This window comes from Pholis gunnellus (genome assembly GCF_910591455.1).
Source record: "Pholis gunnellus genome assembly, chromosome: 21".
NCBI classification, from domain to species: domain Eukaryota; kingdom Metazoa; phylum Chordata; class Actinopteri; order Perciformes; family Pholidae; genus Pholis; species Pholis gunnellus.
Genome location: NC_136548.1, coordinates 14,943,214 through 14,971,201, shown reverse-complemented (window position 1 = coordinate 14,971,201; position 27,988 = coordinate 14,943,214). Strand labels below are relative to the sequence as shown.

Below are 27,988 nucleotides of genomic sequence, written 5' to 3'. Positions count from 1 at the left end.
TCTTAAGGTTCGGAGGTCCACAAAGGTTAGTGGGTGAAAGTGCAGAAGGAGAGGGGCCATAAAAAGTTTAGGAGAAGGAGGGTCGATCGCAGGTATTGATGAGATCATTTAAGAAGAGGGGGGTATGGAGCCGAAAAGTCTAGGACTATCGTGTGTAAGACACGGGAGGTTTCACCCTTTTTGACCCCCCTTGTAGTGCAGCATGCTATAAAAGACCATGATTTTAAGCAGAAAAGGGGTAGTAGTAACAGAAGCAGCGGCAGTGACAGCAGTAGCAGCATCAGTCGAGGAGAACTTTGGACCTTTGTGAATTTATTCTTCTCCGGACTTTTTGGGACAACTTTGACATTGGATTAAGAGATTTTCTTTTTCTTCGTTTTTCCAAGTTTTGTGGATTACTTTTTTAGATTAAATTTTAGACAGTGTGGTTTTGTACACACGTATCAGTAGTAATGAAATAAGAAGAGTGGTAAATTCATTCAGATTTCTGCTCAAGAAAACAAACAGGGAAATATACTTAAGTACCCAAAGTAAAAGTACTCATTGGGAAGATGGGCAGTCTCTGGAAACCATCTATCTTTAGAACTATGAATTTTCAATCAATTCAAGCAAAAAGGGAGGAAATAAAGAATTAAAAGTAGAAGGAATAAATAAGACAAATACAGGTAAAAGACAGGATGAAAAGAAGGAAAAAATTAAAGAAATGGGACGGATGAAGGTAAACAAAGAAAGACAAAAGTGAGGCAGAGAGGAAGGAAAGAAATAAGACTTTTAATTGTTCAGTTTTTAGAGATCTCTTCATCAATTTTCTTTGAAAATTTGAAATAGGCCTTTTGACCCTTGGAGTTGTGTTATCAGTGGCAATACCTGGTAGGGTCACCCAAGTGAAATCAGTAGCAGGTGAGAGGTCTGAAATGTGTTTATACAAAAACATAAGAATCAGCGACTTTGAGAAAGAGCTACCTCACCTGGAAGCGCACACCACGGCTCTCTAGGAGGGGAGTTGGGCTCAGCCTGAAGATGTGACATTGTGCTGCTGCCTTTTTGGAGCACTACCTGCAAGGCTGGATGTCAGGTGTACTGAAGATCTACGTTAGGGCCTGACTGTTGTATGGGCTTATGCACCAAACAGCTGTTTGGATTATCCAGGCTTCTTTGAGTCACTGGGTGGGATCCTGGAGAGGGTGCTATCTGAATCAAAACTTACTTTGTCTTCTATTTATCTATCACTCACTTTTTTGTTTACTTTTCCTAAACTTTGGTCTTGACAAAGATTTATTAATTTATCTGTTCTCTACATTTTCCACATATCATTTCCAATTTTCTTTATGCTTATACGATAGTGAGGCGGCCGTAGAACATTTACTTTCCACCTCTGTGTGTGTGTCTGTATCCAGAGATACTTACAGTGTAAACCACCACGGATTGACTCCTGCCAAAATTGCTGGAAATTCCTCTGCTGATGTTCATGTTGGTGAACAGCCACTCGGACTGGGGCATCCTACTGAGAGACCAGTCAATGTTCCATTCGGTGTTATCATAAGAAATAAGCTCTATATCCTCAACTGAGTTGGGAGATAAAAAAAATATATAAGGTTTCCTTGCATGTTAACAAAGGATTGTATAGTTTGTGGGTTCAGTTGACAAGAAACTGAAAAAGTCATTAAAGCACACACATTCAAACTCAAACAGACATAAGAACACATAAACAATTCAGAGGAATTAATACAACTTTGAACACAACAGGTTAAGGGCTCACAAGAGTGTACGGTGGACTTGAAAGACAGTTTGCAGCTCTGAATGTCGAAGGGAAATTTGTAAACTTCCAATGGGCAGGTGCTGACCACCACCATGTTGGTCTTAAGAAAGACCTCTCCGTCATAGTCAAGGAGGAGATAAGGACTCTCAAGAACCTTATTCTTCTCTATCCTGAATGAGAAAAAACACAAATTCTTTTAACTGAATTTCACGTAATGTATTATTATTAATACTATACAATATAACAAGAGAGTAGTAACTTATAAAAGAAGAAATTACACATTCTTCTTTTTACAGATGAAAACTTAAATTCATTAGAAATAAAATAGCTCAATTCAACACACTCAGGGTTTTTTATTTCTTACATTCACACTACATTTCCCCCATGCATATTAAATGACAGTGAACAGACAGGTGGCCAACACAAAGTGAAGGTAAAACAAGGTGGCAAAACCAATATTCTGGGGCACTTGGTTAGTTATGGTATAATTAATTCCCCCAAAAAATGTAACTAAAACAGTGGAAACTGTGTGATTCCTGGGGAATAAAACAAACAAATCTGTGAAAAGCGTATCCAACATTATGGAAAAGGTATAGCTGATAATAAACTTTGAAATTTGGTGCAATATTAATGTTTGGGGTAGAAGACTGAAAAGGATAGTTATAAGTTACATAAATTTGCTGAAAAGACAATAAGTGCTTCTTTCATAACTTTACATTGAGTTTCATGAACTTAGTTCGAACGCCCAGAACGCAGCTCATTTCCTCTGCACAGAGTACTTAAGCACAACGAACCCGTTCACTTCCTCTTCGACTCTTGTCTTCACATCCCTCCCCCCAACCCTGTTTTTGTCCTCCTGTTTCTCTCTCTCCCTCTCTCTCTCTCTTGCAGGATTACAGGAACAACATGGGACTCTGCAGCGCCAGAGCTTCCGAAGATACGGCCCCCAACCTACAGTCTCTCCCCCTGTTCTTGGCAGCCGCTAGACACCAACGGTCTCCCATCGCTCGCATAACCTCCTTTCTACAACCCTCCTCGTTTCTCATTCCTTATATCTCTCCATCCCTACCCTTCATCCCTCGACCCTACATCCCTTCATCCCTCTACACCTACCCCACATTCCTCTACCCCACATCCCTTCATCCCTCTACCCTACATCCCTTCATCCCTCTACCCTACATCCCTTCATCCCTCTACCCTACATCCCTTCATCCCTCTACCCTACATCCCTTCATCCCTCTACCCTACATCCCTTCATCCCTCTACCCTACATCACTTCATGCCTCTACCCCTACCCTTCATCTCACTACCCCTACCCTACTGCAATAAACCTCTTGAAACTCATACTGTTATTGGCGTGGTCCTTGTTAGTGAACAATGTAATAAATAAGTTACCAATTGCACTATTGTAGTTATATACTGTGTATTTAGGACTCTTCACCAATTCACTCACACAGTTAAAATACAATACGTTTATGCAATAAATATTATTGTAAATAAATGAAACACATTCAAAGTATGTGTGATTTCTAAACAGCGACATGATGCTCCACCACTAGTTACTGTTTTGGGCATATGTGGATTTGCGAGGGTATGAGAGTATGCACATTCAAACTTACATCTCGTCAATAGTTATATCTGGCATCCACAATACACTCGAAGGAGGATAAATCTTAGAAATACCACAGCCAGGGTCCCAACGAATGTCACGATCGTACCACCTCTACAGAGGAAAACAAAGGAAAGTGCATTGAAACAAAAGACATTTGAGTTTCCCAAAAAAGTGAGAGGTGGGAATTAGTTCAATCAAAATTTGTCCGAGAGAACTCACCAAATAAATCCAAATGTAGGAAATAAATTGCTGGTCCTTCTCGTTCTGCGAGAAAACAAATATGTGTTAAAAGGTTTTCAGCCAGACATCCTGACAACTGTCATAAAACTCAGCACAGATTCAGTGGTAATACAAGTTTCTAAAAGTTTGCAAACATCAGATTTCAGAAGACACAGTTTTTAACAGGTCCTCCAGATCAGTCAGATACTCTGTTTTTGAATTCAACAAAAACAATTTAAATAAAACATAATTGAATAAGCTAGATCAATTGAGCTGCTCATTAATATGTTTCTTACTGTGACAAATATGTCAATTTGTTTTTTCTGTGACAATTATAAGTTTAAATGCCCGATGTGACACATCTACCACAACGATATTTTCATAACGTTTTAAACATAAATTAGTTTGATGAACATGGTTAGAACAGTTTAGATGTAATGTAGGACATGTTATCAAAGCATTAGAATTGTTAAATGTGTTGAAACTTACATTTAGGAACAACAAGCTTTTTGAAATGAGTTCTGGCAAATGTGCTTACCAGCCAGGCAGCCTTTTTGGAAGTGATGTCATTGGAAAACAAATTAACTCACTGTCACATGACCTCACCAGGATGTTCAGTATGTGTCCCTTAGGGACTTTAAGAGTTAAAATCAAGGATACAACTGTAGAAGGAACTTTCCAGGATATTTAAAGTGTCTGTGACAACAGTGTCAACGTGGGTCCTTATGGGTTAAGCCCGTATTTCTTTCGCACATCTGCCATTCACTTCTCGGTTATGCTCACTCATAATTTGCTTGCTGTGATTGTTTGGGGCTGTCAATCATGATATCAGTTGTTTAGATCAGCTGGTCTCTTCTATCCAAAAGCACAGCGACACAATTACAGCGTTAGCTGATCATCTTGCTGCTGTCTCTTTTAAATTTGATTGTCTCTCTACCTTCAGTACGTTCATGCTGCTGTTACGCGCCCCTCCACTAACACAATCACTAATGCTGACCTAAAGGCAAAGCAATACTGTCTGGGCTGACAAGTGAACATAAGACACACACCCAGGTCTAATCATGCTGCAGTGGGTCTGCCTCGGTTGAGTCTTTTGTGATAAAAGGCTGAAACACCCAGGGACGTCAAGGTACATAACTATAGATTTGTCTGAATAGTAGCAACATCACATAGTGGTCATCTCCAAGAACAACCCCACTCAATTAAATTGTAGTTCAGAAACGTCATGGATTGCAACACCCAGTCCTACTAATCAATATTAATTTTATTGACTGACTTAGTTTGGATATTCTTAAAGTCAGTGGCGGGCCGTGCATTTTATACCTGGGCCTTCACTGCTGTCCTGCAGCTGAAACATCACATTATAACCTCATGATGGCGCCACAGCTACGGTTATTATTTGTTTCTAGGGCTGTAACAATATACGTATTCGTATTAAACCGTTCGGTACGAGGCTTACAAACCGAAAAATACATTTGAATAATACTATTGCATTTGGAAAATGCAGAAGCTTAAATTGTAGGAAATATAATGTTTTCTGCGCTCACGTAGGAGACAACGGTCGGTGTGACCTCTGAACCGGAACAAAAAAACCACAACAAAAAACTGCTGGGGCTCCGTAAGTGTTCTGGGAGGCTACGCTAACTAGCTTAACGGAAAACAATAGCAGCAACATGCATTCTGCTATACACTCGGGGGCCATTCAGATATTAGATGTAAAAAAGCTAAGGCAGTTGACTTACCAAATGCTGTTCACTTAATTAAAGAAAACTCCATCCTCCTTTTTTTGTTGACAAAGAGTTTCATCCCAATTAAATCCCCACTCACAAATCCGTTTCTCCCCCTCCTTCAGCCATTGAGTGGTAAAAAAAACAAAGCTAGGTAAAACAAAAAGAAAATCTACACCAAGCAAAAAGCAAAAAAATTCCTAATTTCTTCTATATATTTCAATTTGAACTCTCACTACTCCGACTAAGCCTCTGCTGTTAAGTTTCACAATAGTCACGTGCTCGCCCACTGACCAATCACAGCGCACGCTGCACCTCACTGCAGAGCTGCACCTGAAACTGAGCTGCACGTAATGCTGACGTAGTTGTAGGCCAGCTAGCAGGCTTTGGCATGTCAAAGAATATGCCCAACATGTCAAACTAAAGATCTGATTGGTTGAAGACTATGAAAATCAACAATATCGTCCCAATTCACTTAAACTGCAAAGGGATTCACTTGTGAGTCTGCAGGCTTCAGGCCTCTCTTCTTACCTAGAGACAAAGAGGTGAAATCTGATTGGATAAAAGCTCTACTTAAAACAAGCTGCACTGGAAGCAGAGCAACTGAGGAAGACAGTAGCTGTGCAATGAGAAAATAAGATAGTGGGAAAATATTTTTATAAATTACAATACATGTAGTGTATTTAAGAAAAATATTACATTATACAATAGCTATAACTTTGTGATTCTGTTTCGGCCAGCAGAGAAGGCCTTGCTGGCCCTGATGGCCCACCACAGCTTAAACTGCATTTCTGCCAAAAATCAGCATGATAACAGACAATCAGGCTACTAAATGGCTGACAGCAACCATGGTTTTTGAAGAATATCTTGGACCCAAACGCAGCAACGGGATCTGTTCAAAGATTTTATCAAGGCAAGCACTGGTCAAAACCAATAAAGGGGAGATGGTTAGCCCAGCGTTTGCATCTCACTGCCATCTTTGTGCGAGTATGAATGTGTGAAGCAGAAGCAAAAATTGTAAAGCACTGTGGAAAAAAGCGCTGTATAAATGCAGTTCATTAACTAATTTGGCAACCAATTCTAGGAAAACTGTAAGAAATACTAATATTAGTGGGCAAAAAAACGGTTCTGAAAAATATTTAAAATACCAAAAAATCTCCTTACCTGCTAACGAATGAACAAATCCTCCCCGGGAGAGTGAATTAAATTATAAATAAATAAGTAATAAATAACTTAAAAGCCCTAACGTCTTACTACCTTCTGAATGTTATAGAGCAGAATGTCCAGGGTTATGATGCGTTCTAATGTGAGGCAAAATTATAAAGTTCTTCATAAATTGCCACATGTTGATGCTTAAAACAGAAAAAGAATTACTTGATCATTGGCCTATGGACTAACTTTCCAGTAGATACAATTTGATTTTGTAATATCCTGATACGTCACAGACAAACAGAATTGGAACTAATATAACTTCAATAAGAAATTGTATTTACATTTGTAATCATAAGCAACAACTTACCACATCTAGAATGGCATAGAGCAGTACCTCCAGCTTTATCTGCAAGGGTGATTTATTTCTTCCAGGCCGGACCATGGTGTTGTCACTGTTTTTGGTCAGCTTCAAGCTCTTATAAATAGCCCGATGGGAGCACTCATTGTTGGAGGATTTCCCATCTACAGCTAAAACATCATGACATATTCTCTATGAGAAAGTTTAGTAATATAGTAAAGAAATCAAATGTTCTTAAATTTTTCTTTAAATTATACCTTCAGAGCGTTGATTTGTGTCAGCCACGTCCGTACCATTCACATCGTCCTCATGGGTCATTTGAAGATTTGGATGTTCTGAGGAATTGTTGGCACTTCCATCTGACAAAAAAAAAAAAGCGTACAGGTTCTACCCTGATTCAGTTCCAGAAGTTTAAATTGTTAACATTTAACAAAAAGTCTCTCAGAACAAAAGAATCTTTTCACAATATAGCTTGCAAATTACTATGTAAATATTCTGTGCACATGGGGAACCAATTCAATACCGGACAGCTACTGGTAGGAAAGAGAAGACAGAAAGTAAAGGGGTAACACGTTTGAAATTAGGAAGCACCTCCAAATAAATTACACTCTAAGTCAGGGGTGTCAAACACCCGGCCCGCCACGCCATTTAATGTGGCCCGCGAATCCACCAGCAAAAAAAAAAAAAAGTTTAAAAAAGAAAATGTAAAAGTCAGACTTGATACAATATACAATTATCCTCTGCTCTCTGTATCGTATGTATTCTTACATTTTTCTGTAAATTATACCTTCAGATCCTTGATTTGTGTCAACCATGTCTGTACCATTCACATCGTCCAGATGTTCTGAGGAATTGTTGGTACTTCCATCTGACAAAAAGAAAGGTGTACAGGTTCTACCATGATTCAATTGCAGAAGTTTAAATTGTTAACATTGAACAAAACCTCTCTCAGAACACAAGAAACTTTTGTGTTGTTAGATTGCCTTTGCTAAAAGGTTTTGACATATTTTTCCTTTGAATAAATAATATGATCAGTAAACCGAAAGTGATGAATACATATTTTCCCACTGAGCTCTGGTGGGTTTTCAGATATAAGTCGCTAAGATGTTTGCTTATACCCTAAAAAAATGGAGCGGAGTGGGATTTTGTTAGTGGAGCTCACAGCCCTGTAAAACTACAATTAAACATTTTAACAGCAACGTTCAATAACAGTGTCCCTGTTATGCTGAATTATCCACTTACCACACTGAAAAGTTTTAGGAAATAGATGTTGCTTATAGTATTATTATTTTTAGTATTTTTATTAATTCTGTATCATAAACAAAAGTGTATTGGGGTGGCAAAAGATATTTCCCACCTGCATCATACAGAAATGTTACATCTTACCTGTGACGAGGAGCAGAAAGAAGAAACCTGCAAGCATCATGACTGTGAGAGATCTGCTCAGTTGATGAGCCTCCCTGTCCTCTGTGTTGTCTGGAAATGTTTAATGCAGTAATAATACCCCCTCCTTTTATTGGAGGAGGGACGGGAACATTTTAAGGCCAACCCTTTGTTTTTGTATTTTTTTATCTCAGTCTAATAATAGCAACACACCTCATGCAATAAAAGCTCCCAGGAAAAGCAAACATCCTCCACATTTAGCCGCCTGTCGACGAACGAAGTTTAATGTAAAACATTAATTCTACTCTAAAATGTCACCAAGCTTCAGTTGTAGAAACAGACAACAGGTAGGGTGAGTTTCCAATGTTGAAATACAGTATGTTGGGGAAGTGATGCGTTTTTTTCGCTGTATGTTCCATACAGTTTGGCTATAGCCGTCACTCAAAGTTTGCTAAAGTCAGGGTTTATATTACAAAAAATGTCATATCTCCTGAACGTGTTGTGCTATTGCAACAGCATTTGGGGAAATGTGTAGATATGATGACAAATGGTGTGCCACTTGGCCAATAGGTAGCGCTGTAGAAGCATCATCCAACTACAAATCAAGGAATCTGTGTGTTCTTTGCATCTCGAGAAGGACAACTGCTGTGTCAGATACGCGGCCAACGACAGGTTTAAACCCACAGTGTCCATCTGGTGTCCATCGTAAAACGGTCAATATTGTTTACATTACAATCTTCATTTGTGCACTGGATTTAATATTCGAGAGACAAAGTTGACACAATGCGTGAGCATGAATTTAAAATTCCAGAGCACAAAATTAATAATTTGAGAACACAATACTTTTTAACGAATTATGAAATTCACAAAACTGACTATATCGTTTAAATTATGTTATCAATTTGTGCGTAAAACTTAAGAGACCAGAGATTAACAAAAGAGCATGAATTAAGTACTGTGGAAAAAATTGTGTAACAAAATTGTTAGTTTACAGTTTACAGTTAATTTGTACAACTGCAATTCGAGATCACAAATTGAAGTAACCCCCGAGCACAAATTTGTAAGTCATAATGTGACAGTATTTAATGTTCTGTTAAATTGTGCTTTTTAAAAAACTATTTAAATAGTATTCTACAATACACAATAAATAAAGACTGAGGATGAGTCCAGAAGTGATCGTACCTTGGGAGGACATGAACAGATTCTGACGGGATTAATCCTTTTGTATCCTGAGACATGAACAAACACAAAATCTTTTCATGTTATGTTTGCAGAACGTTCAAGTGACACGCTATTTCACAGTAATCATGAACTGAATGAATAGATGATGGAGCTCCTCCTGTCACCACCTCAGGATATTGTTTGCTTATTATTTCTCTTAACAATAGTATAAAGACTGTTGTGTGTACTTTAAAAAAAGTGAGCACACATTGAAGTTATTAATCTTCTAAACAAATACAAGGCATGTAGCATCAGTACATATCAAGTTATTTAATTAATGTTGGATAGCTAGCTCGGGAAACTCTACCGCTCCTAGCCAAGAAGTAGTCTGGCACGACACCAGCCGTAAAGCCACAGCTCGTTTTCTTTATACTCACAAAATAAACAAACGATATATAACATGTAAATGAGCTGCTGGTAGGTGGATTTAGTTTTGCTTCAGACAGAGCCAGGCCAACTGTATCCCCAAGTGTTCAGTCCTTTTGCTAAGCTAAGATAACTAGCTCTTTAAATACAGTCTCTTAACTTTAAAATCAGATTTGCGTTTGCATAGTTTTAACAAACTGCAGAATCACATCTCATAAATGAAGAGGTCTGATTCCAGAGCATTTCTCTAGAAACTGAAAACTGAGTGATTCCACAAAACTAAGCGAGGTCCCATGTGCTGTGTTCATTGTTCCACATCTGCAGTAATTTAAAAGTAAATTTAGGAGCGATGGATGTTTATTTTGTTTTCAAGAGGTTGGTTTTTCACTCTGCAAATAAAGAAATCGACCAAACACTTTGTGTGGAACAGACATATAAAACATCATAATGTACAACAACACAGAGGCTGCTTCATCTGAACCCAGAGGGCAAAATTAATGAATCCTTTCAACTTTGTCAAAGGTAGCGCATACCAGATCCACTCCTTTCATTCTTACTTTTCACAATAAAAGCTAGACATGCACACCACATGACGTTTACCAGAGGGAACTCTAATTCACTCACAGCATTTTGCTAAATGAAAACTCAATAAAATATCTTACAGAAGTGTTTCTGGAACTTGTTCCTTGGATTTAAATCAAATTAAGATGTGATTGGATTGCTCAAAACTGGGCACAGCTCAGCGAATACGACGACTTATTAGAGAGTCCATCTGACTGTGTCAGCGACGGAGCGAAGTCCCGGACAAAGAGAGAGCAGACAGGCAACGGTAGGATGAAGTGGCTGCATTCATTCAAAATCCAGCACCTTCCTGCAGGTTCGTGAGGAGATGTGGATGTGTTAAGCTGAGGTTTTTAAAGAAACCGCAGTAAAACAATCGGAAAATGTTTTATTCTTTGACAGAAGAGTGAAACTTCAACGCATCACTTCCCCAACATACTGTATTTTAACATGGGAAACTTTTCTGTTTTTTTTATATGGACTCACCCTACCTGTTGTCTGTTTGTACAACTGAAGCTTGGTGACATTTTAGAGTAGATTTAATGTTTTACAAATATAAATTATTTTAAATGACCTAATCATTGCAAACATAAAGTCTAATGACAACATTGGTAATGCTTTCATTGCATTCAGTTGCATTATTGTCAACAACACTGTCTGTAACTTTTACACAACAAACACCGACCTATCCTAACTGCTGGTTCTGATGGTGTTTTTATTTTACCACATCTTGCTCTGCTGGAAGATGTTCACTTATAAAAGCCTTGTTTTCCACACACTTGTTTTGGCAAAGCTGATGAAGAAATGTGTACTTGGTGGTTCAGTATTTTGCAAGTAATGTTTGCATGTTTAACTGCGTGTTACATCAACATTTAATACATATACACAGTATGGATAGCTCTGTTTGTGTTGTAAAATTTTAGTACACTAATATAATATTTGGTATTTGCATGTGTCCAGCATGCAATATGCACAATCTTATGTATTACAGGTTGTCGAAATGATTGCAGGACAGTTAAAGATCACTCTGTTTTCCTTTGAGGAAATGCAGTACGATGTAGTTAATGCCGTTTGCTTCAGCCTACATTATGTCACACATACATTATTTATTGTATGGAGCAGTTCTGTGATCTGTTGTATGTACAATCTGGACTTTGAAAACGTATATTTGACTCATTGTATCGTACAAATAAAGAACAAAGTCTCCTTAAACAAACACACACATTCGTCTTTTTGGTGGCTTGTGAGAGCCACCTATTGGTAGGAAGTCATTTCTGTTCTACTTAAACATTTTTTTCATTTAATCTCTTTATGTTTATTACAGTGTATGTGATTTTACTTTACTTAATGTTCTAAGCTGTAATGTCTACTGTGGGAGTGATCGCTGTCTCATGATGGATGTTTGAGTCGAAAAGCACCTAAAGTAACAAACTCAGTCACACCGCTGAATTTTACATTTTCAATTTTGTACAAAGCATGTTAGTAATGTCGTCGTGAGCATGTTGGCATAATCATGTTAGCATTCAGCTAAAAAGCATCGCTGTGCTTAAGTACAGCATCACAGAGACGCTTGTTTCTTTAATTACCACAAAACAAAGAATTCAGAATTTATTACAGCTCTATGTACCAATCGCTCATGGGTAAATGAACCCATGGTATGGTTGCATTTTTCTGGAGCGTCCCTCTACCATGTATCACAAGTAGTGATTTTGAGGAGCACAATGTTTGGTGGTAAAAGAGTAAAAATGTTATGAAGAGATGGGAGAGTAACCAGTCACACCTGAGATTAGTTGTAGATTTGTTGTAGATAAATATAAACTAGTTAGTTTGTTAGTTTATACATGACATAAGATTTCATTCAGACAAAACACCTACAATGAACTTCATTCGTTCAACAGACGGCCTAATGTGGATGATGTTTTCAGTTCCTGGGAGCTTTTATTGCATGAGGTGTTTTGCTATTATTAGACTGAGATGAAAAAATACAAAAGAAAAGGGTTGGCCTTCAAATGTTCCTGTCCCTCTTCCAATAAAAGGAGGGGTTATTATTACTGCATTAAACATTACCAGACAACACAGAGGACAGGGAGGCTCATCAACTGAGCAGATCTCTCACAGTCATGATGCTTGCAGGTTTCTTCTTTCTGCTCCTCGTCACAGGTAAGATGTAACATTTCTGTATGATGGATGCAGGTGGGAAACATATTTTGCCACCCCAATACACTTTTGTTTATGATACAGAATTAATAAAAATACTAAAAATAATAATACTATAAGCAACATCTATTTCCTAAAACCTTTCAGTGTGGTAAGTGGATAATTCAGCATAACAGGGACACTGTTATTGAACATTGCTGTTAAAATGTTTAATTGTAGTTTTACAGGGCTGTGAGCTCCACTAACAAAATCCCACTCCGCTCCATTTTTTTAGGGTAGAAGTAAACATCTCAGAGACTTATATCTGAAAACCCACCAGAGCTCAGTGGGAAAATATTTATTCATCACTTTTGGTTTACTGATCATATTTATTCAAAGGAAAAATAAGTCAAAACCTTTTAGCAAAGGCAATCTAACAACACAAAAGGTTATTGTGTTCTGAGAGTATTTGTTAAATGTTAATTTAAACTTCTGCAATTGAATCATGGTAGAACCTGTCCATTTTTTTTGGTTTTTTGTCAGATGGAAGTACCAACAATTCCTCAGAACATCCAAATCTTCAGATGAACCATGAGGACGATGTGAATGGTACAGACATGGCTGACACAAATAAACGATCTGAAGGTATAATTTAAAGAAAAAATTAAGAACATTACATTTCCTGGTTTCTTTACTATTAAGACTAAACTTTCTCATATACTGTATGTCATGAGAAATATATCATGATGTTTTCGCTGTAGATGGGGAATCCTCCAACTATGAGTGCTCCCATCGGGCTATTTATGAGCACTTGAACCTGACCAAAGACAAGTCTACGATCCGGCCTGGTAATGATTCATGGCCTTTGGAAATAAACCTGGATGTACTGCTCTATGCCATTCTAGATGTGGTAAGTGGTTGCTTATGATTTCTTGTTGAAGTTATAATAGTTCCAATTCTGTTTGTCTGTGACATATCAGGATATTACAAAACCTAATTGTATCTACTGGAAAGTTAATCCACAGGCCAACGATCAAGTGATTATTTTTCTGTGTTTTAAGCATCAACGTGGCAATTTATGAAGAACTTTATAATTTTACCTCACATTAGTACGCATCAATCCTGGACATTCTGCTCTATGCCATTCTAAACATTGTAAGAGGTTAGAGCTTTAAGTTATCTTATTTATTAATTTATTATCTCATTCACTCTCTCACATTTTTGGGGGGGTTTTGCCCACAAATATTTCTATTTCATACAATTTTCAACAAATTAGTGAATGAACTGCATTTTGTTCTTTTTTTCCGTTGTCGATGATCAGCTCCTTTGACTTTATGACTTTTGTTGAAATGTAATACTTTACGGCTGGCTCAATAACTGTTATCTATCTGACTCGTGGTGAGAAACAACAGGATCTCACTATTAGGAACTCAGTAACGAACACCCACAGAACACAAGAGAGTTTGGATCTTCTTCAGTTCACACAGATTTATTTGCATCACACAGAGTACAAGTAAACCGAGCTGTCTACATTTAACTAACTTCACAATAGCACTGTATATTACTTTATACCTCCATTCTGCCCTGTCTCTTCCTAATCAACTTTGCATTACCTGCGTGTGAAAAAGGGACTGCCTCAGTGATGTGAATAACAAATGATACAGGCCAATATCACGGTATCAATGTCAATATACATGAACACATTTCAAATTATGGATATTATTGATTTTACACAAATATATTTCAAAGACACAAATACATTTTTCTCCCACATTTATAAAGTGCTTTTTTCCAAAGTGCTTTACAATTTTTGCTTCTCATTCACACATTCATACACACACTCACACAAAGATGGCAGTGAGATACAAATGCTGGGCTAAACATCTCCCCTTTACTGGTTTTGACCAGTGCTTGCCTTGTGATCCTGTACGTTTTTTCATCTTCTCTGTAAAATCTTTGAACAGATCCCGTTGCTGCGTTTGGGTCCAAGATATTATTTAAAAACCATGGTTGCTGTCAACCATTTAGTAGCCTGATTGTCTGTTGTCATGCTGATTTGTAGAAGATCCAAATGCAGTTGAAGAATGTCCAAACAAAGTTAGTCGATAAAATTCATATTGATTAGTAGGACTGGATGTTGCAATCCATGATGTTTCTGAACTACAATTGAATTGAAAAAATACAGGCTTAAGCATGCAAGAGTATAGTCTTCCCGACTGAGCTTATGCTAGAGCTTCATAAAGCCCTATGCTGCTGCCTCTTCCTCACTTATAGGTTTACTAGTCTCTTCAGCCTATTGGCGTGAGAAACCGTGACTGTAGTGGAAATGTATCATATTGTTCTTTTAGATATAACTATTATCCCTTAAACCTGCATATATGCAGGCAACGCCAACTAGACTCATTTAAACCCAAAAATAAATGTTATCATATCTAAGGCATATCTATGTATGGCTTGCTATGACGTCATCCTGATTTCACCACTTAATCCTCTGCGCACGAAAACTATACTATGGCTGGGAACCTGGCATTGGTGGATGCATCGGCAGGTAGAGGAGGAGGACATCCGTGAAGGGGGACGACGACGACGAGTTAATGTGCATATATACTGTGTTTTAACTATTCATTGTTGTTTATTAAAATTAATTTAATAATCACCACATCCGCTGATCTATATTCACCTCAATCCAGCACTTTTGCACGTTGCGGCGCTGCACATAGATTAAGCAAAATAGAAGGTGTGCATGGAGATTACCACTGAATCTGTGCTGAGTTTTATGACAGTTGTCAGGATGTCTGGCTGAAAACCTTTTAACACATATTTGTTTTCTCGCAGAACGAGAAGGACCAGAAATTTATTTCCTACATTTGGGTTTATATGGTGAGTTCTCTCGGACAAAGAAAACACATTTTGATTGAATTAATTCCCACCTCTCACTTTTTTGGGAAACTCAAATGTCTTTTGTTTCAATGCACTTTCCCTTGTTTTCCTCTGTAGAGGTGGTACGATCGTAGCATTTCTTGGGATCTTGATGATTTCTGTAATATTTCTAAGATTTTTCCTCCTGCGAGTGTATTGTGGACGCCAGATATAACTATTGAAGAGATGTAAGTTTGAATGTTTATCCTCACAAATCCACATATATAAATCACTGTTTTGAAATCACACCTATTTAGATGCGAAAACATGTTTCATTTATTTACAATAATATTTAGTGTATAAATGTATGGTATTTTAATTGGTGAATAGCCCTATATAAACACTGTATATAAGTACAATATTGCATTAACAACATAACATTAGTGACATTATTTATTACATAGGTAAAGTTATTGTTATGTTGAATATCATTGTGTTCAGTGATCTTGATTTAGTTTGAGAGCTAAGAATAAAAAGTATTTTTTTTAGTGGAGCTACTGAGGTTTTCTTTTGACGTTAGCTGCAGCACAATATGTACTGTGAAACCAGGTAGCGTCTCTTTGTCTCTTCAGGTGGTTTGGAATTGAAATTTGTTTGTCGCCACTAACGTTCCCCTTCTTTCATTAATTATACCATAACTAACCAAGTATGTTATGAGGGAATGTAGTGTGACTACAAGTAAAACATGTTCAATGTTGAAGCCTATTGTAACAGTAGTACAAGTACAGAAGAGTCATAAACCTAGACATTATATCAACATTAGCCACCATAAGATACTGTACCGGTCATACCAGACCGACCAAGACGGCAGAAGCAAACCCCCTGAGTGTATTGAATTGAGCTATTTTGTTTCTTATAAATTTAAGTTTTCATCTACTAGTTTCGCTTTAAACAGTATTTAGATTGTAATTTATTTCAAGGTCCTTCCTAATTTCAAACTTGTTACTCCTTTACTTTCTGTCTTCCCTTTCCTACCAGTATGTCCAGTATTGAATTGGTTCCCCTTGTGCACAGAATATTTACATAGTAATTTGCAAGCTATATTGTGAAGTGTTGCCAAATATTTTAACCAGTGTGAGCTTCATTGTACAAATGTGGGAACAAGCAGACATGTGATATGATTATACATGTGTAGATGGTGTTTTCTATGTCAAAAGAAACAATGGGTGACATTTGGACTTTGTCCGTTATAACATGCAACAAATGTCTCCAGGCAGTGTTGAACCAATGATATTGCATTTACATGGTTTGGTGGTTCATACTTGTTATATTGTATAGTGTTATAGATAACACATTATGTGAAATTCAACTAAAAGAATTTGTGTTTGTTCTCATTCAGGATAGAGAGTAATAAGGTGGTTGAGAGTCCTTATCTCCCCCTTGACTATGACGGAGAGGTCTTTCTCAGGAAAAACATGGTGGTGGTCAGCACCTGCGCGATGGAGGTTTACAAATTTCCCTTCGACGTTCAGAAATGCAAACTGTCTTTCAAGTCCATCGTACACTCTGGTGAGCCCTTAACCTGTTGTGTTCAAAGTTGTATTCATTCCTCTGCATTGTTTATGTGTTCTTATGTCTGTTTGAGTTTGAATGTGTGTGCTTTAATGACTTTTACAGTTTATTGTCACCTGAACACACATATGATACAATCCTTTGTTAATATGCAAGGAAACCTTACAGTTGTTGTTTTTCATCTCCCAAATCAGATAGCGCTCTACGGCTTAATACTTTTGATGGCACCCGATGGAACATTGAGTGGTCTCTCCAGAAAATGACCCAGTCCGAGTGGCTGTTCACCAACATGACCATCAGCAAAGAAACTGTTGACAATTTTGGCTACGATCAAAACGTGGTGGTTTACACGGTAAGTATCTCTGGATACAGACACACACACAGAAGTGGAAAGTAAATGTTCTACGGCCGCCTCACTATCATTTAAGCATAAAGAAAATTGGAAATGATATGTGGAAAATGTAGAGAACAGATATATTATTAAATCTTTGTCAAGACCAAAATATAGGAAAACTAAACAAAAAAAGTGAGTGATAGATAAATAGAAGACGAAGTAAGTTTTGATTCAGATAGCACCCTCTCCAGGATCCCACCCAGTGACTCAAAGAAGCCTGGATAATCCAAACAGCTGTTTGGTGCATAAGCCCATACAACAGTCAGGCCCTAACGTAGATCTTCAGTACACCTGACATCCAGCCTTGCAGGTAGTGCTCCAAAAAGGCAGCAGCACAATGTCACATCTTCAGGCTGAGCCCAACTCCCCTCCTAGAGAGCCGTGGTGTCCGCTTCCAGGTGAGGTAGCTCTTTCTCAAAGTCGCTGATTTTTACGTTTTTTTACAAACACATTTCAGACCTCTCACCTGCTACTGATTTCACTTAGGCGACCCTACCAGGAGATATTGCCACTGATAACACAACTCCCAGGGTCAAAAGGCCTATTTAAAAATCAAGAAAATAAACAACTATTGGAGCTCTAGTTTTAGTGCCGCCAAGAAAGTTGATCAAGAGATCTCTAAAAACTCTGAAATGAAATGTCTTCTTTCTTTGTTTACTTTCATCCGTCCCATTTCTTTAATTTTTTCCTTCTTTTAATCCTGTCTTTTACCTGTATTTGTCTTTTTTTCTACTTTTTGTTCTTTATTTCCTCCCTTACTTGATTGAATTGATTGATAATTCATAGATCTAAAGATTCATGGTTTCCAGAGACTCTGCTCATCTTCCCAATGAGTACTTTTACTTTGGGTACTTAAGTATATTTCCCTGTTTGTTTTCTTGAGCAGAAGTCTGAATGAATTATTCCACTCTTCTTATTTCATTACTACTTTTACCTATAAACAACTTGAGTGCTTTTTGCTCCACTGTTGAAGACATGGGCAGGTTGGGTCAGATTACCTTGTTGTACCTGTATTTGATTGGGTTTAGCCTTTGACGAATGTAAACATTGACTGACCTCTGAACATCATTTCACAGATCACCATGAAGAGACGTTCTGCCCTCTACGTCGCCAACTTCTTGGTACCGATCCTCTTCTTCTTGTGTCTGGACTTGTCCTCCTTCCTGATCTCAGACACTGGGGGCGAGAAGCTCAGCTTCAAGGTCACTGTGCTGCTTGCCGTCACTGTGATGCAGCTTATTCTCAATGAAATTCTGCCTGCCTCTTCAGACAGGATTCCTCTTATAGGTAAGGAAGGTCAGAGTCTTGCCTTTAATTGACCTACACTTCACAAGAGCAGGAACAGCACATGTACTGATGCATGTGTGGTTATTTGTCCACATTAATGATGCTGCCTTCTCTCGTTAGCCATCTACTGCATTGGGATTTTTGGTTTGATGATGGTGAGCCTCCTGGAGACAATTGTGGTGATGCGTCTGTTGGAGAAAGACTCTGCATCCCAAGCCAGTAAGGCAGATGAAGACCAAAGCCTGAGTGAGGACTGTGGAGACAAAGTTGGCAAAGATAACCATTGTACAGGTGAGATTAAGCATAAATTCTACAAACTTCTGCTTCAAATCTACATTCTCTTCTGTCATTGAATCAAACGTATTCTTTCAGAGTTGGAGAACAAGACTCCTTCTGTCTGCAATGTGTCTGTTGATGAAACTCCGTCTGAACAACTGTCCAAAGAGGTGAGGATTGTGTTGCATTTTAAAAGGTTGGTTCACCTAAATCACCTAAAAGATGAAAAGTATAAAAACTGTAGAAGGACTCATTTGGATGAACCAAACCTTTTAATCGCATCACAGTGGACAGAAAAACAGAATATCAAATGTAGCAGTTTGCAATCTTTTATGGTTCATAATCTCATTATTACCAATCTACTAAACCACTTCTGCAGGACAACAGCAGCCAACCGACTGAGGAGTTCAATGCTTTGGAGAAGATCTCAGATGAGCTGAAGGAGATGGAGAAAACACTGACTCAGGTTCTCAACAGCACGAAGAAAAAAGGGAAGCCCGGCTACTGGACCAGAGTGGCTAAAATAGTCAACATAGTTTTCTTCTTTTCTTATGTCACATTTGTCATTGTGTTTTTGAGTGTTCTCTTTATACGATGGAACGAACCAGAACCTTTGACGAACAGTTCTAATAATTCTACAGAAAGTACGTGAACATGGTATCGATAAATTACAGAACTCTCGTCCTCACCCCCCCTCCACCTTGTCCTGCCGTGTGTCGGCTCACAATTTGCATGTAATAATTTCTTTTCTGATATTCTACTGTATGATGTACCGTATACGTGTTTTGGCCAATCAAAGATTTGCATGTCAAATATTACATTAAAATGTTGGAAGAATGGATTTTTTTTGTGGATTATACTGGGATTTGGTAATGGTTCATTTCAACCAACTACTTTTTTTGATGTATTTTGATTTTTTCTTGCCTCTTACAAACAGAGGAGGAGTAACCTCTTCTGATCTAGTCAATGCCCACTGTTTATTTAAGGATTCTAGTTCGTTCATCCATTATACTCAGCATGCATACTATATAACAAGTGTCCAATTATTTGAAGACATGTAAATGTGTTTAATCTTTTATGGTTTGAGAAATGTAATATTGTCTTATTTATGGAGTTATCTATATCTACATCTTCAATAAAGTCTTTATGTCTTCCATGACTGGAGGGAAAGGTGGTTGCTGCAGGAGGGAGTGGCTGAATGTGAGAGGAGGTGGCAGGAGAGGAGAGGGAGGAGGAGCTAACGTCCAACATGCTCTCAGATGCTGATGTTGAGCAGGTATTTGGTCATAAACCAAAATATTGAACAACTTGAAACTCAAAATATATATTTTTCCTCATATTTGCTCAAACTGTCAGAATATCCTGATTGTACATGAGACAGGTAATCTATGAAGTAATCAGGTCCCTCTGCTACATTTAGTGCTCCTCGGGGCATTTGTAAGATTCCACAGCTTCTGAAGAAAAATTCAATAATTCAATGTGGTGAAACATTGAAACATGTAAACCTGAGTGATGAGTGTCTAAGTGTTTTTGTCTCCTCTTGTTATTGCATCCACTGGAATAACACCAGAGTGTCCTTCCTGATGATGTGTTCATGACATAGAGGATATCAGGCTGGTGAGGACGGACGTGATTGGTTTACAGTCTGAGTGACAGATGAGCTGTGAGGTGAAAGTAGACTGAAACAGCACGAGACAGATCTGTTTGTCTCAGCGGAGAGTAGGATAATGTGAAATGTTACAGTGTAAAAGATATGCCATCAGTGAGGTCAGTGAGTCTGTGATTAAGACTGTCGACAAAGTGAAGGATTGAACTGGAGGCAGAAAAGTTTAATCTCCTTCAATCGATTGTCCTGATTGGATGAAGTGAGATTACATCTGTCTCTGTTCGTAGTGCACACAAGATTTTGCGAATCACATCACCAGACACAGCTGCAACCTTCATTTATACAATTATATCAACCTTTTTAAATGCTGATTTTAAACCTCCAGTGGATGGGAAGAGTCTTTAATAATTTAAAAACACATCAAGGTTATTGTTATTTATTTATTTCAGCCCACAAAACTACTTCGGCCCTACTTTTTCATAGTTTCTGAGAGTGTGAACGTGGATTACTCACTACACATTTTATACAACCATATTCAAAGGCAATGCATTAAACTGGCCTCTGCAGTGATGTTTTCTTCATCAATGATATAAATGACGGGACCACACGTCTGCAGGATAAAGTAGTAAATACACTTTCAACTAAAGAAAAGTTATCTCTTAAACTAAACTAAATAGATTCACAACGAAATACTGTGGATACAGAACTTGGCACAACTTCTAGATTCTACAGTGAATTTGTTTTTGTTAACATAAAGGTGTGATACAAAAAACTAAATATTACAAGGTATTATTTTACGTTTCTAAGTGTTCCATGCGATGAAGATGAGGGACAGAAACAGTGACACGGTGGTGATGTAGAAAATGAAGAAAGCTCTGTTGATTCTTGCGGTCCAGTGGCCGGACTTCCCTCCTTCCTGTCTGCAGCCGAGGAGCAGATTCAAAGTATTCTGCAGCTCCTTCAGCTCCTCCAGGATCAGCAGTAATGCATTAGATTCTAGTGACTGAATGCTGTTGTTAACCTGCACACACCAGGAGTCACAGAGTCATGTTAAACTGGGATTATTCATGCATTCATGTATTACAAGCCAGGTGGACAAAATCACCTTGTGTATGTTATCTACTTCTTTACAGGCCAAGTCATTAATACTTTAATGTGTTGAATCAGGCCTCTTAGGTTGTTAAGAGGATGTAAATACGTTGATATTTGCCATGTTATCACAACAATGTCGACTAAAGCGTAATATTATATACTGTATAATATATATATACCCAGTAGCTCAATTCTTTTTACAGAATTTCCAGAAAATGGGAATGAATGCACTTCTCGATCAACTACTGTTATGCGAACATAAGGATTATTAGGAGTTGTTTCATTGAGTTAAGCAGTTGATGGAGCAGTTGGGTGCCATTAAACCATTGCATGAGAGGACACAACAAGATTACGTAATTAACAGGGCGCCAGTCAAACCGCCAACGAGGGAAAACCAGAAGTAAAACATTAATGTTTGTTTCATGAAGCCATTTGAAGAACATTACAGTCTCCTCATCACGCCACACAGTCTGGTTTTTGTCTCTTCAATGGACTTAATTAATCGGGATCTATTCAGTCTGTTTCCATTGCAACACAAGTGCATTTTATTTTTTCCACTTCAGCCAAGGGTAAAAAAAGTTTTTGTAAATTGAAAATGTGCATGAAGCAGTAGTGGGATCATAGTTTAATTGTATATATATAGATACATGTATATTCCACCATCAATTCTATTTCAGTACTAAATCGTAGCATGAAGGGCATTTTTATAGCAACACAGCATAGAATTTCAGTCGAAGCAATAGAAATCGTGGGAAAAGTGGTTGCTCCTAGCTTTGAACACTTTAGTAAGTTTAAAATGTATTTAAACGCAGCCGATAAGACAATACATTTGTTATGTGTAACGACATAAAGATCCAGCATGATTACATGAACGAGAAACTACACAGTTTTGTCCGCCTGTCTTGTAATAATGATGTTTTATTTGAACCTATAATGTCTGTACCTCTTGAGCCACCGGCAGCAATTCATGCTGTTTCTCATCATCCGACGCTTTGAAGATGCACGAACAGCAGGTTTGTCTTTTCTCCTCTGAAAACACACAGCAGGTTTGTCGAGACAGTGGCGGCACATCAAATATGATTCACAACTATGCTGCAAATAAAAGGCACTGGAAAACATAGTTTGTGTTTTTCTAATTTATTATATTCCTGTGACCAAATATAAAAGAGAAAACATCCCCAGTTATAAGTTAATGAGAGTAGCAAACAAACCAACAAATGTCATTAGATTAGGATTGATACACAGAAAATAGCTGAATGAGAAAATCAGGTTTCAAGGTCTAGATTACCTCAAGATTAGAAACTTAAACTGGAAACCAGTAGCCAGAAAGTTCCTCCAGACATTTCCATTCAAGAAGCTTCCCATAAGATCTGTGTCTCACCTATGTTCTGGATTTTGACTGTCTCCTGTTTGTCCTCCCTGTCGTCCCTCAGCCTGAGCATCTCCTGGGATGCGGAGTCCTTCTCCATAAGATATGTCACCAAGATGGTCTCCAGCAGGCTGAGCAGCATCAGAGCAAAGATCACGATGCAGTAGGTCGCTGAAAGGAGGAAACAGACGATGACTACTTTTTGTGTTGGTGAGCTCTTGACTGTATGAATAATAATTTAATGAGCAGTATGCCCTTAAAGCGTGAGTCAGTACCTATGAGGGGAGTCTTGTTGGACATGGAGGGCAGGATGTCATTCAGGATGAGCAGCAGGACGGAGATGGCCAGCAGCACGGTGACTTTGAAGCCCAGCTTCTCTCCTCGATGGTCTGCGATGAAGAAGGAGGCGAGGTCCAGAATCAGGAAGAACAGGATGGGCAACAGGAAGTTGGTGACATGGAGGAGGGGCCTCCTCTTCATGGTGAACTAAGGAAAATAGGTTCAAAGGTCAGACAAGATCGACCAAATGACGACAGCAATTATGACACTCGGGGGTTCGAGGCATCAGGAGTACATTTAAAAAATATTCTTCTTTACTTGTGTGTACGAATAATTAATTAAATCTTGAACTACTTAATATTATGCACAAATGAGTAATTCATAAAACGCGTTGTGGAGTTTCACACTATTAATCTAGGATCACAAATTATTTGATTCCAGAGCAACTGAAAATATTGTTTCAATTATTCAGGTGCTGATCCTCCTGCAGCAGTGGGAAGGTTTAACCTCCTTGTCTAAGCATTGAGTTAACCTGTTTCCTTATAAATGTATGCCATATATATATATATATATATATATATATATATATATATATATATATATATACATACATTTACTTTTGTAAAGTGATTCAAGATTGCTGAATCTTGAATCACTTCTCTTTGGTCCTCACTGCATCCTTACAGTAACTTGAATTACATGAGTTTGGAGCGTGAATAACGTTGTTCTTAAGTACGAATTCAGGATCAAAAGTTCTTCAAACTGACAACAGTGTTTGAACAATGTGGTATCAAACTTATTAATACTGGAGCAAAAATGAAGAAACTTCAGAGCATTAATGACATGATACAAGAGTAAGTTCTTTGTAAACTGACAATGTTGTTTAACATGATGTACTGATGATTTGCCAAACTTATAATTCAGCGGCACAAATATGTATTCCATAAAACTGTTTTTATTTTTGTGTTTATTTGTGTTTATGACTTAAGCAATGCACAATTCAATCAATTTGAAAACACAAATTAGAAATTAGTGCCCACAAATGTGTTATTGTGCATCCAGAGACTGACCAGTTACAAAACAAAAACAAGAATACAATATAATATAATGTATATATATATATATATATATATATACATATATACGTACATTGTATGCAAGATATTCCCACACTCTATCGTTGAAGGTGAAATTGTGATTGGTAACGGTCAGATGGAGGAACTCCCACTCTCCCTGAGTCTTTATCACGTCTCGGGAAAACTTGGTGGCCCGAGACGAGTTGGAGAAAGGAAGGAGACGAATCTCATCAACTGAGGAGAGAGGGAGGAAGTTTGCGTGAAAGGAGCGGATGGTAACAACAACGATTCAGCCCAGATGTACCACACAGTCGTACACTCACTACAGTGTATTGCAGATCCAACGGAGATGCTGCATCTCTGTGTGTCGAAGGGGAACTTGTGAACGTCCATTTTACAAGTGCTGACCACGTTCATTTGCTCTTCAGAATTGATCATCCCGTCATAGGACACGTACATGTACGGATTCTGAGGGGAGTCATCCTTCTGTATCCTGAGACACAAACACACACACACACACACATTTTTTCAAATTCAAACCACAAGGTATTTCACGTTAATCATTAACTGAAGGAATAGAAGAGGGAGCTCCTCCTGTCACCACCTGATGATAATGTGTTTGCTAACTATTGCTCTTCAAAGCTGCTGTGTGTTCATTAGATTCAAATAAATATCTCCCATTTTGTCCTCTGTTACACATTTGTTTAGCTGTCCATCCAATCCAATTCCTTTTAAGTTCTCTTTCATTTCTTTTATTTTTGATGACCCTCTGCAGTTTCTATCTTACCTTTAAAGGATTACTTCGACAAACATTTTGAGAAATGTGCTAATTTCATTTCTTGCCGAGAATTAGATGAGAAGATTGATTCCATAGATAGATAGATAGATAGATAGATAGATAGATAGATAGATAGATAGATAGATAGATAGATAGATAGATAGATAGATAGATAGATAGATAGATAGATACTTTATTCATCCCCAGGGGGAAATAAAGTATATATCTATCTATCTATCTATCTATGGAATCAATCTTCTCATTTAACTCTCTAATTTGATTTCTTACCGAGAGTTAGATGAGAAGATTGATTCCATGTTCTGTATGATGAAGCTAGCCAGCAGCGTTTTAGCTTAGCTCAGCATAAAGACCACAGTGGGGTTAACAGTTTTAATTTGAATTACACAATATATCAAATGTTAATTAGTGAGCTTTAGAGGAGCTGATTGGTGGATTTGGTTTGCTGTTTCTTGTCTTCGTGCTAGGCTAAGCTAAGCTAAACTAACCAGTCTGAATAGAGTGGTATCTTCTCATCTAACTAACTTTAAAATAAGTTTTTGTGGGCTTTCTTTTGCACGTATCTTTTAATAAACTGTGTATCTGTGTATGTGCTGCCGGCTCACATCTCATAGATAAAGAGGTCTGGTTTCCAAAGCATTTCCTTAGGAACTGAAACCTGAGAGATTCCGCAAAACTGATCGGGGTCCCATGAGATGCGCTCATTGCTCCACTCCTGCAGTAAATTAAAGGTATATTACCAGAAAAATAAGAGACAGTGAGTTGCAAACAAATTAGAAATAAAATACAGAACAACAGGTGACCAAAGAGAGTGTTAGCTGAGAGTCACGGGTGAAAAGAAGAGTCATTTTGCAAAACTCACCATTATTACCCAGACAAAAGGAATAAAAGTTTGGGTTTTCTCAATCTGGGAATAAGCACACATACACACGTCAGAACAGATCAACTGTATGGCAACAATTAGCAGGTGAATGATACATCAACACATGCAGCACCTACCACAGCCAGGATGGCATAGAGGAAGATGTCCAGATGCACCACGGTGGGGTGTTTGTAGTCCAGAACGGGTCGGGTCATTTTAAACACACTGTTGTCTGCGGTCAGGTTCAGGTAGTCCACTACATCCTGGTAGCTACACACTTTGTCAGAGGACGACCCATCTACATTTAAACAGTTATTAGAAATCATTTTTATCTTAAAACGTCAATAGAAAAATATGTTTCTTCCTTTGCTTCACTTTAGTTTTGCTTTTTTTTTTTTAAATATATATTTCATTTCATTTCATTACTATTAGATTTGTATTATTTAATTTGTTTGCAATGACTGTATGCTAATCTTTTGATTATATAACACATGCTACATAACTGTAACTGATGTTAAATGGTCTTTTGTGTAAACGACTGGAGGTGTTTTGTAGTTTGTGTTGTTGATTTAACTTGATTTAAATGTTGAGCGTATGAGAAAAACCCACTAGATTCTAAAGCCCTGACATTCATTTGCTTGATTTTTTTCTTTTGCATAATAAAAAAGCATCCTTTCTGTTATATTCTAAGCTTGCTAACACAGAGCAATTATACTAATCTTCTCTGTACATTGTTCAGATTGTAGATGCTTTGATAAGAGGAAGGCTTCTGGATTTTTCTTCTTTTTTTTTTTAATGAAAATCTGACCATTTTTGGTTTAAATGCTGTGTAACAACACGCACACGCTCCACATTCTCAAACCGTTTATAAAACAGATACAAACACTGCTGTAATGATGGAAAATACTATTACAACTAAAGTAAACTACACCAAAAATTATTTCCAAGGTTCAAACACATAAACACACCTCAAACATGCTCATACAGCACAAAGTCTTACCAGTGAAGATGATCAGCAGGAGAAAAGCCAGGTGCATCATATCTGCAGCCGTGTGTGTGTTTAAGTGTGTGTGTGTGTGTGTATGTGTGTGTTAGAGCAGCTTTGTGCCGTGTGTGTGTCGCTGCTGTAAGACCAGACCGAATCTGTGAAGCTTTGATTTGAGCTGACGAGGGCTCGGCTGAATGAATGACCTCTGCCTGAAATGAGAAACCCCTCCTACAGTGGACAGCAGGAACTGACATTGTAATTGGTTAACGGGCCTTGGTTTCTCTCGCTCTCGAGGCAGGCGAGATTGAAGGTAACAAAAGAAAAAAACTGAGGGAAAAGGCAGGTGGAGAGGATTCATTCATCTGAAAGGAGACATAATGTGAATTTACAGTTTGCTCACAGCTTATTTGACACTGGGCACTAAAGGATAGTGGGTGTAGATCTGCACAGTTACAAAACAGACATTTACACAGCCCATCGTATGAGAAAGTAGAATTCAATTAAAGTGGAACTTGATCACCAAAACAACGTGGTAATGACATTATGAACAGGGCAGCAGAGCATGAAATCAGATTAAACATTTATGCATAATGTCTCTCTGTGAACGGTAAGTGACTTTGCTGGTGCAGTTTTAATTCTGAGAATTGTATTCTCTTATAAACGTCGTGGTAAACACTAAGTGGTAACCTGGGTGTCTGTGAAGAAATATGGAGAAAAAAAAAAACTTTTGGAATTTTGAAGTTCAAAGCTAATGGATTGTTGGCTACTTGGGGGCAGCGGTACACAATGTAAACACAACACTGACATATTATCACCTTCTAAAGTTATGTTCAAGCTAATAATTGTGTTGACTTTTAAACACAGTAAATTCATTTTTTGTTAACATAAATATTTATTTGTTCACCTTTAAATTAAAACGAAACATTCTTGCTTTGCTTTGTTTTATTTCTTTGTTTTGTTTCTCTATTGTAAATTGTTGATTTTTTAAATAATCCGTATGGAGACGGGTCTGGACACATTTAGCTGCTTGTAAAGAAT

General features: G+C 37.8%; 4 protein-coding genes across 4 annotated transcripts in view; 1 reads left to right on the top strand and 3 right to left on the bottom strand.

Annotated features, from left to right (window-relative positions):
* Positions 1-2,606, bottom strand: part of LOC306713551 (5-hydroxytryptamine receptor 3A-like) — a 4,820-nt gene extending 2,214 nt beyond the window's left edge. The window contains exons 1-2 of the mRNA XM_079183289.1: positions 1,760-2,606; positions 1,408-1,565 (exon numbers count right to left, since the gene is read on the bottom strand). Of these exons, the coding sequence (XP_079039415.1) occupies positions 1,408-1,565; positions 1,760-1,853 (252 nt within the window). The 5' untranslated portion in view covers positions 1,854-2,606. The remainder of the gene's footprint in view (positions 1-1,407; positions 1,566-1,759) is intronic.
* A 490-nt stretch (positions 2,607-3,096) lies between these two features.
* LOC306713368 (neuronal acetylcholine receptor subunit alpha-4-like) lies at positions 3,097-8,299 on the bottom strand. Its single transcript, XM_079183036.1, has 6 exons — positions 8,214-8,299; positions 7,615-7,695; positions 7,085-7,186; positions 6,837-6,997; positions 3,591-3,635; positions 3,097-3,482 (listed from the first exon to the last, which is right to left on the bottom strand). The coding sequence occupies exons 1-6, from the start codon at positions 8,251-8,253 to the stop codon at positions 3,375-3,377; spliced, it is 537 nt and encodes a 178-aa protein (XP_079039162.1). The 5' UTR covers positions 8,254-8,299; the 3' UTR covers positions 3,097-3,374.
* A 4,182-nt stretch (positions 8,300-12,481) lies between these two features.
* LOC306713282 (5-hydroxytryptamine receptor 3A-like) lies at positions 12,482-19,572 on the top strand (the record flags this gene model as incomplete). The annotated part of the gene is made up of 11 exons (XM_079182935.1): positions 12,482-12,518; positions 13,038-13,139; positions 13,256-13,404; positions 15,330-15,374; positions 15,492-15,496; positions 16,753-16,922; positions 17,120-17,277; positions 18,396-18,606; positions 18,727-18,897; positions 18,979-19,052; positions 19,262-19,572. 11 exons carry the CDS (start codon positions 12,482-12,484, stop codon positions 19,532-19,534), a joined length of 1,395 nt encoding a protein of 464 aa, XP_079039061.1. The 3' UTR covers positions 19,535-19,572.
* A 1,718-nt stretch (positions 19,573-21,290) lies between these two features.
* On the bottom strand, positions 21,291-27,002 carry LOC306713281 (5-hydroxytryptamine receptor 3A-like; the record flags this gene model as incomplete). The annotated part of the gene is made up of 10 exons (XM_079182934.1): positions 21,291-21,509; positions 22,524-22,609; positions 22,962-23,120; positions 23,225-23,435; positions 24,378-24,538; positions 24,628-24,797; positions 25,706-25,815; positions 25,963-26,007; positions 26,100-26,260; positions 26,963-27,002. 10 exons carry the CDS (start codon positions 27,000-27,002, stop codon positions 21,291-21,293), a joined length of 1,362 nt encoding a protein of 453 aa, XP_079039060.1.
* Between the last annotated feature and the right edge of the window lie 986 nt (positions 27,003-27,988).